This window comes from Gopherus flavomarginatus, chromosome 3, assembly GCF_025201925.1.
Source record: "Gopherus flavomarginatus isolate rGopFla2 chromosome 3, rGopFla2.mat.asm, whole genome shotgun sequence".
Lineage (NCBI taxonomy): Eukaryota > Metazoa > Chordata > Testudines > Testudinidae > Gopherus > Gopherus flavomarginatus.
Genome location: NC_066619.1, coordinates 212,072,790 through 212,088,448, shown reverse-complemented (window position 1 = coordinate 212,088,448; position 15,659 = coordinate 212,072,790). Strand labels below are relative to the sequence as shown.

At 38.9% G+C, this 15,659-nt stretch overlaps 1 protein-coding gene across 3 annotated transcripts in view; it reads right to left on the bottom strand.

The window, feature by feature from the left end:
* The window catches only part of LOC127047673 (serine-rich adhesin for platelets-like), an 81,157-nt gene that overhangs the window by 41,361 nt on the left and 24,137 nt on the right, over positions 1-15,659 (bottom strand). The window contains exon 9 of one of the 3 annotated variants that reach the window (XM_050946164.1): positions 4,819-7,156. The exons of the other annotated variants lie outside the window; for them this stretch is intronic. Within the exon in view, the coding sequence (XP_050802121.1) occupies positions 6,828-7,156 (329 nt within the window). The 3' untranslated portion in view covers positions 4,819-6,827. Of the gene's footprint in view, positions 1-4,818; positions 7,157-15,659 lie in introns of those variants that run through there. 3 annotated transcript variants of the gene reach the window in all.

The following is a 15,659-nucleotide window of genomic DNA, read 5'->3' as shown; positions in this document are numbered from 1 at the left end:
GACATGATAGTTTCCACCATTTCCTTTGGCAGGCTACCTGTATGGCCTAAAAAACCTTGTTATTTACATCCTTAAATACTAACACTATCCTGCTCCTTTATTATCATTTAGCCTAACTATACATAACCAATAGAGCAGAGTGATTTTTGTGATGTCCAAATAACTCCTGTCTGAGTCCCCCAAATCAAAATCGAACTTTTCAAATTCAGACATGGCAGACATAACATTATGTAATTAAATATATATATGACATCAGACCCAAGAAAAGTACATGTCAGATTTGAGATCCTCAGCCCTGCTTTGGCCCCTTTGCACCATATAAAAAGGACAGACAGCATAAAGGGGCCATTAAAATCTCCTTTATGAGGATTCTTCTAGAGCAGGCACTGTAGAAGACAGCCATAAGGCTGTTTTCCAAGTACCTGTTTGCAAACTCTAGCACAGAAGGTGCAGGAGGCAGTGCTACAAGAAACAGCAATGTGAAGATTCCAAGTAGTGCTGCAGTTCATAGGGCAGTCTTGGGAGGCTTCCTTAACTTAGACAGGCCCCCAGGGCTGTCAAAGTTATGCTGGAGGCCTCTTCAGCCCCCAGAGCAGCCTAGGATTGGGAGGTGCTGTGAGTTTTGTGATGTTTAGGGTGCAGCACAGAATCTCACTCCAAAACTATGGGCCAGGCATTTTGGCAGAAAAAGTACTTTTCTTTTGATAGCTGCTTTCCAACTTAGCCAGTCTTCTCCTACAACCTGAGTTTAAAGGATGGACCCCTGGAGCACGGGCTCATGTGGACTGAGGTGGTGATTGTTCCATGAAGAGTATGTTACTTCAAAGTGAATGAATCTTAAGTGTGTTTCCCTGCCTGCACTGAATGTGTCTACAGTTGAGAGCAGCTCATTCATTTCTGCTCCATTGTCTATCTGGAACTTGCTTATTTTTGTCAAACACTAAGACCCAGATTTTTAAAGGTATTTAGACACCTAAAGATACATATAAGTGCCTAATGGGATTTTCAAAAGTGTCTAGGTGCCATCTTTGTAACCTTCTGGAGTGTACATTGGGGGTGGGGAGTGGGGTCTGATGTCATGATGAAATGTAATTTATTTCAATGGGAGTTAGGCACCTAGGTGTTCTTGAAAATCCTAGTAGATTCCTATCTTTAGGCACCTGAATACCTTTACATATCTGGCCCAATGTCACTCTTCCTTATTCAAATTCATGACTTTAAATCTTCCAGTTCATGTTAGCATATAACTGATACAAAACCCCTTTTACCTTTCTCTTCCCACACTACTGTAGCATTCTTTCATTCTTCTCTTACTGTACAATAGAGTACCTATCCTTAATTTCAAAGAATACTGTAATTTCCACTTTTACATTTCTGCTTTCTTTTCAGTTTCCTCCATTTTTCTATATCATTATCCTTTTTGCCTGTATAAGTCACTTTATATTCTGCCTTATCCTTTAAAATGTTTCTGCTGCTTTGTATGAAGGCGATGATATAAAATTCAATTGATGTATATTTAATGATTTGTGAATTTACATTAGTTTTGAGATCTTAATTTATGAGTCACTTGAAAAGGAAATGCATATTTAAAGTTGAAAAGTCAAGAGTACTTTGTAATCAATTTTAATTACAAAAAATACTTTTTAAAAATTGTATGTTTTATACAGTAACCTAAAAAGGAGTCTTCCATTAAACTTGCGAGAATGATCTTTAATTTGAATGAAAAACAACATTTAAAGAAAAGACTTGAAAAGCTTACTAAGGTCCCGCCAGAAAATACTTACGCTAATTCTAAAGCTGCCGATAAAGAAGTGAGTAATTCATTATTGATAAACATAACTTTTGTTTTTGTTTTTAAACATTTAAATATAGGATTAGTATGTGTGATATTGCTGTACTTTGTAATTCTGTGCTTAATCTGTCATGAAACTTGTCTAAATTGAAAGCCTGGTTCTGCAAGATGCAGAGCACCTCTAAAGAGATACTGAGTGCCTTCACCTCCATTTGATTTTTACTTTTAAGATGGATCCAGATTCATTCAGCCTCCCACTGAGTTCACTGAGATCCAGGCAGGAGAGTTACTCCAGCATTAGAGCTTCTTGTAATTCCTGCAGACACTATGGCCTGAGGGGAGCGGATGATTTGCCCATCCATTGGGAATTATGGAGTGTATAAGGCAAGGAATTCATTCCTATGACCTCTCCTCATTGCACAGCTCTATCAGTTGCTGATCTGGGACTTGTATTTTTTTGATTAATTGATTAACTCACTTTGGAGCTAGCGTGACTTTCCCAGTCTTGTACGCATCACAAAATAGCCATATGGTGTCATTTCAGGAAAGTGTATCTATGTAGGAAAGCGTTTAGCACACACTCAACTTTATGTAACAATGACTGCCATGTTAAATTTAATATTGATTAAGTTCCACTGATACATGACAAGGCACATGCTTAAGTGCTTTCTTGAACAGGAATGAATTTAAGCATGGGTTCAAGTGCCTTATAGCAATAATTCTGTATTTAGCTTTTTGATAAGATAGATTCTGTCTTCAAACTATCAGATTAGAGAATAAGACATTCTGATGAATAAATATTTGTTTTACACAATGGAATTCATCAGGATAAAATCACATATATTGTGTGTGTTAAATTTCAGTAAATTAGCCAGTCATTCAGGTAAACAGATGATGGAGGCTCCCAGTTAGATTGTCTGATCATAGGACCCAATTCAGGAAACCATTTAAGCACATGCTTAAACACATATTTAAATGCTTTCCAGAATCAGAGTATTAATGCATATTTCCTGTGTGTGTTTATTTAAATTTCTTCAAATCATGTACATCAACCTGTAGGTATGTATACATTATTTTTGGAAGAAATACATCTGTTACAGTTACATTGGATCAAAGTACAAAAAAGGCCCAGTTTAAACAAAGAAGTAAATGTTTTCCTCTCAATGCACTTGTACCCTCGTAAACCCGCTCCCTGAGAAAATAGAGAGGCCTTGCAGCATGCCATGAAGTCAACAAAGGCAGACTCTGTCAAACCACACAATAGGGAGAGTGGTTAGGAAAGGCATATTCCAGAATTGTAGATTGTAAGGATGTTTTCTCTATGACTATATTAGGTTAATTCAAGAGAAGGCTGTCTGGGAAAAACAGGCAAAAAGGAAGAGAATGGCTTAAGATAGCCACCTCTCAGAAAACAGTTAAGAGTAGTTAAGGGACAATTCCAGAACTACTAGTTATTATTTTACCTCCTCTCCAGCCAAACTATAAAACTGGTTTGGAATAGGACAGGAAAAGGAACAGACTGGACCAGGACAGAAGGACGAAGGAACTCTGGCAAGGGCATAAGCCTGGAAGTGACCTCCTGGGTCACTGTAAGCAACCTTGTCGTATAATCCCATTCATACATTTATCAAGCTCCATTTTAAAACTGTTTAGGTTGTTGCCCCCACAACTCCGGTTGGGAGGCTCTTCCAGAACCTCGCTCCTCTGAAGTTAGAAAGTTTCTTCTAATTTCCAGCCTAAATTTATTCATGGTTAATTTATAGTCATTTGTTTTTGTGCCAATATTATCCTTAGCTTAAATAGCTCTTCTTCCTCCCTGGTGTTTGCCCCCACCACATTCTGAATGTATTGATAGACAGCAATTATATCCTTGATCTCAAGAAACGAAGATCCTTTTTAAATTGTGCCAGAGGTGCAGCTATCCCTGTAACCATGACACTTTCTTAAAGCCTTCAGTACTGCTTCAGTCTTATACAGGTTCAGACTTAGCCAGCTAGCTCTTATCCAAACCCCAGCCTTTGATAGATACTGGTAAGCTAATCAATATTGCACTTGAAACAGTGAAAGCTGTTTTTGAAAATATAAGCCTTTAACTTTACCTTCAAGATAAGGAAATATTAACTGGTGTGCATATTTCTTTCTTTCCTCATTCATCACTAATGGGTAATGCCTCCCACTTGTGGGTTTCAGAATTGGTCTGGTGTTGATGCTGGAAACTCCAGGACTAAACCCCACCCTTCAATTTAGGACACCAGATTTTCTGCCTCTGGTGGCAGAAGAAGTTGGTGGTTCAGTTTCTTCTGAGCATTTTGTTCTATAACTATAATTTTGATTTTGTTTTTGTGCAGTGGCAGCCTCATTTCAATTTCTATCACCTCTTTTGTGGTGAGGCATTACTACAGTATTGAAGCTCTAACCCTCTGGCTTCTCCAGTACAGCACCTTTAATGTAGCTTTTTGTATGTAATAGTAAATGAGTTGGCCAATCTCCCTTATTTGTGTGGGTCTTTCACACAGCAACATGAAGAAAAAAACAATTTTTAAAATCAGGAAAAGTGACTGTAAAAATTACCACAATTGGTACAGAAGCTCATGGACAGGTATAGAACATGAAACTACATTGAATTAATTTTTAAAATGACTAGACTTCAAGTTAGAAGTGTGTGTTTAAAGGTTAAAGAGAATGTTCTTATTTTGCATATTTATTGTACTTTCTGTCTGAAATAGGCTCAACTGTTTTTTCTGAAGATGTGATGGAACAACTAATGCTAGTGCTAGCAAACTTATTTGGAAGGCGATATATACCAGCCTGTGCTACGAAATTTAGAACATCTCACCAGTCAAAGGTAAAGAAAAAACATTTATTATTATTTCATTTAATTAATTAATAATTTATTATTTGCATTGTGGTAATGCTTAGAAACCCCAATAAGGGATCATGGTCCATTATTCTAAAGACTGTACATACATATAGTGAAAAGACAATTCCTTTTTGAAAGATCTAATTACTAAGGACTATAAAGCAGTAGTAATTAACCAAGAAAGGGCCAGTGGGTCCTGGCTTATGTGAATAATATCAAACTATCCAAATATTATTTCAGAGATAACAACAGCTCCTTACACAGTTGTTGTCATGCTGGTATTTTATCTTTTAAGTGTGTTGATTAAATAGTTCTTTACTAAAAATTCCAAACACTGTTCATGTATCTCTTTCCCCACATTCTAATTTTGACCTCCAGTCTAAAGTGCTATCATCTGTGAAATTTACAAATTGACTAGCAGCACATTGGCTATAGAGGTTTTAAGCTTTTCTTTGATACACCTAGATCCAAACTTAGGGTCAAATCTTTTAGAAGTGCGATAATGTGATAAGATGGGCAATAACATTGATTATGCACAGGGAGAGGGCAGAAGAGAGGAGCCTATATAGAATGTAGTTACTGGTACTCTTCCTCACAAACAATATGTATTTGGGACTCCAAGTGATTTTGGATTAGACCAGCTGGGGATGGGATAAAAGGACAGAACTTGAGAGCAGCAAGTGTATGTGGAGCTACTCCTCTAGGCAATTTTTTAATATCCAAGCAGGAAAAGAACATTTTTAATTTTCAGTTTATAGCTTCTAACCTCATAGATGGTATTGGACAGTTGTGACCAGTGGCAGCAAAGAGGCAGAAGCATTCATGTTGCTAGGGTGCCTGTGGAAGGTCAGGCACTGAGATGTGCAGCATTGGCAAAAACCTGTGGGTTCTTGAGCTATGTGAAATCACCGCCCCAACTCCCCCACCCCATTTGCACCAGCATGAATCTCTCATATCAAATTGAATTATACGTTGAGCTCTCTGTGAGTAGAAGCTCAGGAAATTCCATACATTGTTGCGTGAAAGCCATATTCAGCTTTAAGTTCTGTCCATTGTAGACCAACTCTAGGTGTCAAAAGTTGGGCATTTTGAAGATTTGGGCCAAGGTATTTGGCACTATAGTCTTTCCAGTATGTGCTTGTAATCTTTACAAACGTTGTGTGTATGCATCAAGGTAGGACTAATGCTCCTCAGATACACAGAAATAGCTTACCTAAATAAGGTAATAAGCTATATGTTATTTTAAGTGTTTCTAGAAGATCCCAGAAGAGTTTGCTGCTCCTGTTCATGAATACAACTGCAAAATAAAGAAGAATTTTGGTTGTTTTCTTCTAACAGCAGCCAAGCTGGCTGACATGGAACAAGAATACTAATTTCCTTTATCAAGGATAGGTAGGCACTGGGAACACATATGCATATTAATGTGGATACAAGGTATATTGTGAATAACTGATAGTTTTGATAATGGGGACTTAGGGAGTGAAATGTTATGCAACTAAAGGCTGGTGAATTCAGCCAAGCTAATACAGAGAGATAAATTGCACTGCTTCTTTCATTCTATAGCCGGGACTGTAGCTGTGGATTATATTGAGATATTGGAGGTGTTATGGGGTGCAGGGATGTGGCACATGGGTTAGCTGCTATCCTTTCAGGATTCAGGGAGTAAGAATTAAATCAAAAGTACTCCTTTGTGAAAGGAAAAAAGTGCCAGAACCCCTAATTTGCCTTGACTTATGCTGAAAAGAGCTAAACAGGCAATTAATTATCTGTCAACTTAAAAATCCAGTCAGAACTTCTGAGGTATGTTATGATACAATAATGGTTTTCAGGGTATACTACAAACATTAATCCTCACATCGTCCTAATGAAATAGATAGCTAACCCATTATAGATGAGCATTGTATCAGGAGTAAAACAGTTAAATTCCTCATAAGCCAATAAGCAATCTTTGGCAATCAGAAAGCAATATGAAAAGACATGGTAAGATTACAAAGCACTAGATTTCCACCTAGTCAAATTGCTTGACTGGCATATTATATTATCATATGGGTTCCTGGAAAGAAAGATGTGAAGGGGACTAATTAAATGTTGCCTTGTTTGACAAGGATGGATATTTTACCTTATAACCCCTCACCTCCTAAAAATTTAGTATTTTAGGGTGTTGCCTGGGCCTTTTTAAAGATTCAGACTATTTGTATTAATTGTCAATTGATCAGAAGGTTTTGGTCCAAGAATCAGGCTACACAGAACTAAAACCAATGAGTTCAATATCTTGCAGGAACCCTCAGGGTGTATGGCAAGGACCCTCCATGCCAAATAGAAAGATAGGAGTAATACAGTATTGGGGATTTCTGTGGTATCATTCTTTGCATAATCTCTTAGTTTTGCATACTTATACTGTTCCTTGATGAGCTGGTAGTAAGAGACAAAGTACCAGCCCTGTCTCTGGCATGCCAAATGAGTCAGATGTCCAGGTTCCTCAGTGTCCCAGATTGATGGTAGAGCTAAAGAGTCAAATGATCGAAAAAGCTAACAATGATGGAGAAGCCAAGCTAACTGTACTTGGTGGTTTGTCCTCTTATAGGGCCTGAGCACCATCGTGAATATTCATGATAGTGCTCAACCTTCCATGCCCAAATCTAACTTTCTCACTCACATAATACTGAGGTGTACTTATTCTATAAATTAACATATTAATACATATGAATGTCATTTAGCTCATTATCAAATCTCTTGCTTCTTGCTTAAGCTGGTTTACAGTTATTACTTCCAATTCTTATGGTGTTCCTGTGGTTGCCGTTTACCATTAAGTTCCAACTCCGACCATTACGTAAGCTATCTAAGAGTAGCTGTCAAACCATTTATCTCTACCAAATGTCACAGGCCTACTATACTTATGCTACCTTGCTTAAGCTAATGTACCTTACAGGATATGGGCCTGTAGGTTCCTTGCTTTAAAGCTGAATATAATAAAGGCTAAGACAGCCCTATTGGGTACAAGTCGAAATTTTTTTTTAGATGAGGCAGCACATGAATCGTAGATTTAACTGTATTCATTCCATACATCTAATCCCTTTTCACATTAGTGTAATGGTTCTCAGCTTCTTTTGATCTGTTACAAACAAAATGGTCAATAAAATCATCCTACAGCCCATCATATCCCATGATATGGGTACAAAGGTGTGACCGGGTGCCTCCATGGGCCACACTGAGGATGCTATACTCAGGACAGACGGCAAAGAATAGGGTAGACAACCCCTAAAACTGGTGATTTATTCTAGAGTTAGATTCACCAAGCCAATAAGAAAACAACTTCTGTAATACCACACTGGTTACCAAGAAGCCAAATACAGTTCCCTTTAGGCATTCCAGCCTTTGATGCCCCCTCCCCCATCCCATCTAGACAGCCAAGTTTAATTTAGTGAGAGGTTATAGAAAATCTGATTCACCATATGTGAGGTTCATCAATCCCAAAGGACTGGACACTGATCCCCAGGTTAATATGAGTCTCAGGTCTTACCCAATTGTCATAGATAGTTAAGGGTTAATAGAACAGGAGTACTTCATGTCTCTTTTGCCTGTAAAGGGTTAACAAGTTCAGTGAGCCTGGCTGTCACCTGACCAGAGGAGCAATCAGAGGACAGGATACTTTCAAATCTTGAGAGAGGGAAGTTGTTGTGTGTGCTGTTAGTGTTTGGTGGTTGTTCTCTCTGGGTTCTGAGAGTGACCAGACATGCAACCAGGTTTCTCTCCAATCTCTCTGATACAGTCTCTTACATGTCCACAATAGTAAGTACTAGGTAGATAAGGCGAGTTAGGCTTATGTTTGTTTTATTTGCAAATTTGTATTTGGCTGGAAGGAGTTCAAATTTGTATTTTGCTGAAAGGATTTTAATTTGTACTTGTATACTTAGGCTGGGAGTTTTTTTATTATGGTGTGAGGCCCCAGGGGACGGGTCTGGATCCACCAGGGAATTGGTGGGGAGAAAGGAGGGAAGGGGGAGAGAGAGGTTAATTTTCTCTCTGTGTTAGGATTAGTTTCTCTCTCAGGGAGAGTCTGGGAGGGGGAGAGAAAAGGAGGGGGGAAGGTGGATTTTCCTCTCTGTTTTAAGATTCAAGGAGTGTGAATCACAGTGATCTTCCAGGGTAACCCAGGGAGGGGAAGCCTGGGAGAGGCAACGGTGAGGGAAAGGGTTTCCTTTCATTGTGTTAAGATCCAGAGGGTCTGGCTCTTGGGGGTCCCCGGGCCAGGTTTTGGGGGGACCAGAGTGTACCAGGCACTGGAATTCCTGGTTGGTGGCAGCACTACAAGTACTAAGCTGGTAATTGAGCTTAGAGGAATTCATGCTGGTACCCCATCTTTTGGATGCTAAGGTTCAGAGTGGGGAATTATACCATGACACCAATAATCACTCAGATGCCAGTAATTAAAACTAAAGGTTTTAATAATAAAAGGAAAAAGAAGGAAAAGTGTTGCAGTGGTTAAGAGATCAGTATATGTACAGAGATGTGAAAAGTCCTCATGTTAGTTTCATAGCAGAGATGCTGAGGCTGGTGATTTGTAAAGTCTGTCTGGAATCAATTAAAAAAGTTATAGTGCAACAGGCAGTCCAGGTGTAGAGTTTGTTTAGATTCTTCCATGAGCATTCCACGGTAAATCCAGAATAAACCTGGAGACCTTAGTGTTGTGGCTTAGACCTTCCCTGTTTAAAGTTTAAGCAGACCTGAGATAAAAAGGATCAGTCCTGAAGCTTACTTTATAGTCCTCTACAAGCTGATAAGCCTCTTGACAGCAATTGTCACAGCAGGACCTTCCCCGAATGAAGAACAGCAGAAACGTTGTTGCTTTGAAGCTAATCTTCTATTTCCTATACATACACAGGCAGACTAGTTGCATTCATTAACATAGGGCAATTAGTCATTCAAACTATCAAGACAGTTCATTATAGCATAGATAATTAAGCTGAAAATAATGTAAATAATAATTTTAGTTCCTACAGCATCTTATATCTTTAATTTTAAGGGTAATTGAATCATCCACATCCATAATATAGGGCCATTAAGACATGAAAGGGAATTAGCATCTACAAGCTAATCTTATTACATTTGTTAAACTTCTAACAAGCTATAGGTAAACACAGACAAATACACTTAGCATCTACCCTTGATTTCTGTTACTACAAATAAATGGGTTCATGATTGCTGGTCTGGGACATATCTTTGAAATCCATAGACAAGTATTTTGTGTTGGTTACATTTCAATGACTTTTGCTTAATTGTTATGGGTCATAGCCAAGTTGACCAGTCTGTTAGTGTCACAAAAGGATTGAATAATTTTGATCATAGAGTAGGTTTTGTTCTGCCATTTTGTGGATTGCAGACCAAAAAAGGTGGGGATGGGGCTTCTGGGAGAGTGTGTTGATGATGCTTTTGAGGATGGGGAGAAGAGAAGAGAATGATGTTTCTGAGTTGGGAGAGTCATCTAGGGGAGGGGAACTGGTAGTCTTTATGTGAGAGGCTGTAAGAGGAGGGAGCTAGTATTGCTGGGCAGGGCTCAAATTGGGGAGAAAAAAATAGTCGGTACTCTTCCAGGTTCCACCTACAAACCACTCTTCCGATCTGAGATGTTCAAATGAGATGTCACTCACAATACACTGTGCTAATGTTCAAAATGTGATCACATGCGCTGATAGGCTCCTACTGTCACCTGAGCTTTGCCTCCTTCTCAGTAGGATTCCAACAAAGCTCCGGGCAGGGCAAGTTTAAGGCAAATACATAATGCCCACATCCCTTGGGCATAGCTGTCAGTCACGTGTTGACATCAGAATCTCAGCTTTCATTTAAAGAAAGGGTCTAGGCCTAATGATGGGAAAGATAAGGCTGAAAATGTGACCGAAATGTCATTGATCCAGCGATGACTGCCTTATTCTGCAGACAACTCCCACAGAGGGATGACAAGCAGCCACTAGAGCTGGCGGAAAGCTGGCTGGCCTCACCACCATCATCAGGTCCATGCTCCTCTGGATGGATAGCAGAATCTCAACAGACTTCCAGTGTGATCGGGTCACAGACTTAAGTAAGAGGCAGAGCAGGGAGAAGATGGCAGCAGCAGGAACCACCATACAACTCTAGATGGGCTTCTCCTTCCTTTCCATCTAGGCTCCTACTGATTCCTAACAACCATGGAATGTTGCAGCTCTCAGGCAGTTGGGTGTGACCCACTGAGCTTTCCAAAGTCATGCTCAGTTATGAAGTGTGGCATTAGTGTTAATAATTAAGGAACTGCTTTGCACTGTTGGAGAAATCCCAATACTGATTAATTGGAAAATATTTATTTATTTGTGGCACAAGTAATTGTAAATTAGGGATGGTGGTGTCACAAACCAGGAAAATGAAGCTTGGCCTGGTTTGTGTGTGCAACAAAACACAAAGAGAAAATTGTGGCTTTATAAAACAGCCTCTTTCATAATACACTGGACATTTACATTAGGGATTATTTTTGATGTGCAAGGAATGCAGGATCACACCCATGGATCAGTGCCTCAGTGCCACTCTCTGCAGGTTCCATTCCTCCAGTCCCCCATCTTTGTTGTTGCTGACCCTCTCCTCCCTTTTTGCTGTTGCTGTCCTCTCCTTGACATTTGTAGTTGATACCTTCACCAGGCTTCTCTTTAATCATCTCAGGAACAGCTGTTCCTTTGTTCCTTGGGACTCCCTTTTCATTATAGGAACTGCAATCATATCTCTTTAAAGATATTTCAGTGATCCTGTAGTACAACCATTTTCTCAATATTTCAGTATGTTTAATGTCCACTATTATTTTGACCCTAGTTTAAAGGTTTTTTTTTAAGGTAGGAGGAAAAAATATTTAAGTTGAGGTGGTTAATTTTAGTTTAAAAAAAATCAACTATATGGTAAGTCTTAATCAGTTTTAGCAAGACACAGGATACCTTAGGTTTAATTTCTGAAGCATTAGGGAGATTTATACTTTGCACACAACTCCACACTAATTGAGATGTTTATGAAAAAAATTAACTGCTTTTAAAATGCACTGATTATTAAAGGGCACTTGAGCTTGTGAAGATATTACATTCACATTTTAAAATTTTTTCTTATTAGATTTTACACATAAAGAATGTGATAATTCTGAACTGACATCTCATTTGATGAACAGCACCAAAAGCATAGCTTCTGTGTCACCTTTCACTTGCCTGTCTGGAACTATTGACCAGGATTTATTTGATGCTGAGAATGTTAATTAAGTAATTTTTATTTTTTATTTTTTTGTAGAGAGGGCCTCAAAATCAGAAGGGGATGGATCACTTGATGATTACCTGTTCTGTTCATTCCCTCTGAAGCACCTGACATTGGCCACTGATGGAAGACAGGATACTTGGCTAGATGTAGTCTGATGCAGTAGGGCAGTTCTTATGTTCTGCATCTGAATTTCATTCTGGGGGAGTGGGAATTCTTAACTCTTCTATGGCCCCGTTGCACCAATTATGAAGTAGGCATAAAGACGCTTAGTGAAGACCTCCAGTAAAGAGAGAACTACAGAATATGTTGGCGATGGAAAAAGGCATTATCTGGGGGTGTTCTTACATAAGCTCTGAGGCTTATAGGCTATGGCAGTCATGGCATAAGTTAGGTCTACTGTCACAGCAACCCTACTCAATCCCAACATATAGGAAGTGCAAGCTGTTTCCCTTTAGTGTGCAGACCAGGGTAAGGACCATCCCCAGGCTACATCAGGACCCCTATTTCTATAATAGACTAAAGTAAATCCCCGCCTCCTAATGCTCCTGAAATTGGGAGCATGAAATACAAGTCCAACATCAAACTGTTCCATGTTTCAAGGTGTTTGAGTTTGGAATTCATATTCAGCCCATTTCAGACAGATCTGAACACATTCTCTGTATGAGTCAAAAGTCACCCCAAATTCAGAAACATCTCATGGATAAGGTAGTGCTGAATACTGAGAGAGCAGTCTGGGGCAGACCAGAGTCACGCTGCCATGTAAGCTACTGCAACAGCACAGGGTCTTTGTGGCCATCTATAGAGCTCAGAAGATATATCAATTATACAGGCCAAAACCCCAGCTACTTCAACATAGAAAATGAAAATTGAAACCCTGGAAGTGCAAAGGGTCTGCTACATCAACCCACACACAACATGATCCTAAATTTTCAGAGTGGCCCAGATTATAGTCATGCAACTCCTTTTAGCAATAGGTCTAAAATCCTAGATTGCATACAGTAATTAGTGACACACCAAAAGTATAAAAATACAAACATTTGAAAAACAATTGATGGACTGTATTTCTCAGGCTGTCTTGCATACAATTGGTGTTAATGTCAGAAATGCTCCTCTGTGTTGGTTGGAGAAATATTATAATCAAGGAAGAATGCCACTGAATGCTTATTCCCTTGACTTTTTTAAACATGGCTCCTTGATTGCACTGACAACAGATAATTGGTACGTACTTCTTGTTTAATTTGAATACTTTGCTGCAAAGTCATAATGGCTGAATATATTTTGAACACGAGATAAGTTAACTGCCTGCAATTGCACAGCCACAAAATATAGGACAGGATCCCTTGTCATGCTTACCCAGTAGCATAGAATTTTTCCTTATTAAAATATTACATTTCTGGTATTTATAGTTACAAACTTCCAAATGTGAACAGTGACTTGCTGCGGCTGCAGACAATGTCAGAAGTGTGAACAGCCCTCTTCATTTAAGTAGTGTTTGAGCTGTAAAACCTAAAAATGGCAATTTAAATGTCAACTGCCGATGACGTCAATTCCAATCATTGTGGTACTGTACTTAGCCTGCAAATGCACACCACCTCCCCATGTGACCCAAGCACCAAATGCTCCTATGATCTCCATCTCCTCTTAGACTGCTAAGATTTCCAGCTTCCCTTGACAACTGAGGCCTGGTATACACTACAGAGTTATGCTGATGTAAGGCAGCTTACGTCAATTTAACAAGGTTAGTTTCTATACTAGAGTGTTCCTCCCACTAATGTAAGTTGTCTGCTACATCAACGTGTAGACACTCCATTGCTTACATCAACTTAACTGGTCTCCAGGAGCTGTCTCACAATGCACATTGTGATCTTGCTGGTCACTGTTTTTAACTCCGCTGCCCATAGCCAAATTTATTTCAGGCCCTCACTGTTTTCTTCCTCAGTTGCTGCTACATTCTCCTTTCTGGCCTACTAAATACACACACAGCCCACATCCGTGCATTCAACACACATTTTCTAAACTCATCTTCCTTACCGGTGAGTTTGATCAGATTACTCGCCTCTGAATATTTTTGAATCCCTCCACCGGCTCTGTCTGCTCTTTTATCACATTTAAGTTTCTTGTCATTGCCTTCAAAGTTTGGTTTACCTCTCTCAACTTATCCTCACTGGTCAAGCTTTGCAAAGTCTCCTGCCTGATCCATTCTCTGCCTTGTTCCCAGCTTCTCGTTCAGTCACTTCCATACTGTCATGCAGCCCCATAGATATAGCACAGCTATTCTAAGCTCATCTCCTTCCTCCACTGTTAAGGTCTACACAGAGTTAATGTGTTGTTAAGCCAAGGTGTGATGCTACAGCACGCTACTAGTAATAACCTGTGTGGGCCCTGCTACAGCACACTATGGAACTTTTACAGCACTGTACCAGGGCCAACATGGGACTTCACTGCACAGCAAGCTAGCATGCTGTAGATTCACACCCTGACTTGCCCCACACACTAACTTACCATGTCGACTAGTCTGCTCTGATAGGCTTATTTCTCCCCTGCTGCCTATAGTGAATCTAGTTAACTTGTACAAAAATTACCTATTTCCCCCCTAAACTGTGTATACTTGTCTGTCTTTTGATTGCTAGCTCCTTATAGATCATCCATCTTCAAATGTTTGACAAATGCTTAGTACATTGTTTATGGTAGCATTCACAATGTTTTCTATACAAAATTCTAAAACACAATGAAAACAGAAATATGGGGCATATGAGTTTATATCAACAGAAATGAAGAAAGGTGTACTGAAACATCACAAATGTTAATTTACCTGAAGCTGCTACAAAATTTCCAGCCTCCTGCATGGAGTATTGCGCTAATAACCTGAGGTCCTTTCTGCACAATTCAGTTTATTTGCCTATAGACAAAACAGCTAGTCTTTGATCTCTTTCTGTTCCCAATGCAGACAACATATTGGTCTGAATTCCACTTATTACAGTTTAGATTGCTTTGCTTTTGCATGCTGTTCCAACAGCTGTTTTCTATCCAATAAAGTTAGTTATTTAATGCATTTGTTACTTTCCCCAGACATATTTTTACTCTTTTCTAATGTGATTGTTTTGAATATTTTAATAGGCTAAGCATGATTATGTAAATATGTATAATCTTACTCAGTACAGCAACTTTGTTTTGCCTGAATTATGAGCTCTCAAATTTGAAATTAATTTTCTATTAATCAAAGTTAGACTTTGTTGATCCTTGTGGCCTGGAACAAGGGGTGTCTGTTTACTCTGGACTTTGCCTACCAGCTGGGAGCAATGAGAGGATTTATAGCGTAGTGTAACAAGTTTCTTTTTAATAACCCTTTAAAATAATTTGAGATTTTTTTCCCTTTACTAGGTTAAATGAAGGAGATGCTTACAATCTACTCAAAGATTTTTCACTTATTAAAGCAATTGGGTATGGTATGCATATGTACTGACAAAACAGAATTTTAATGTATATCTTTTTATATCTCTCAAGCAATTTTAACAAGATAATATTTTTTTTAAACTGAACATCCTTAGGTGAACTTTGTGACAATCCAAATGACAATATTGTACTTGCATTTCAACAACTGAGTGAAAGCTACAGTGCAAAACTGTAGTCTGAGCATCACATACTCTGTAAAGTTTGAAGAAACGACAGTAACATATAGTCTTCTGGACAGAAGACTTGGACAAAAAATAGTTTTAGCAGCTTATTTAACTTGAGTGTTTATCCTCTATT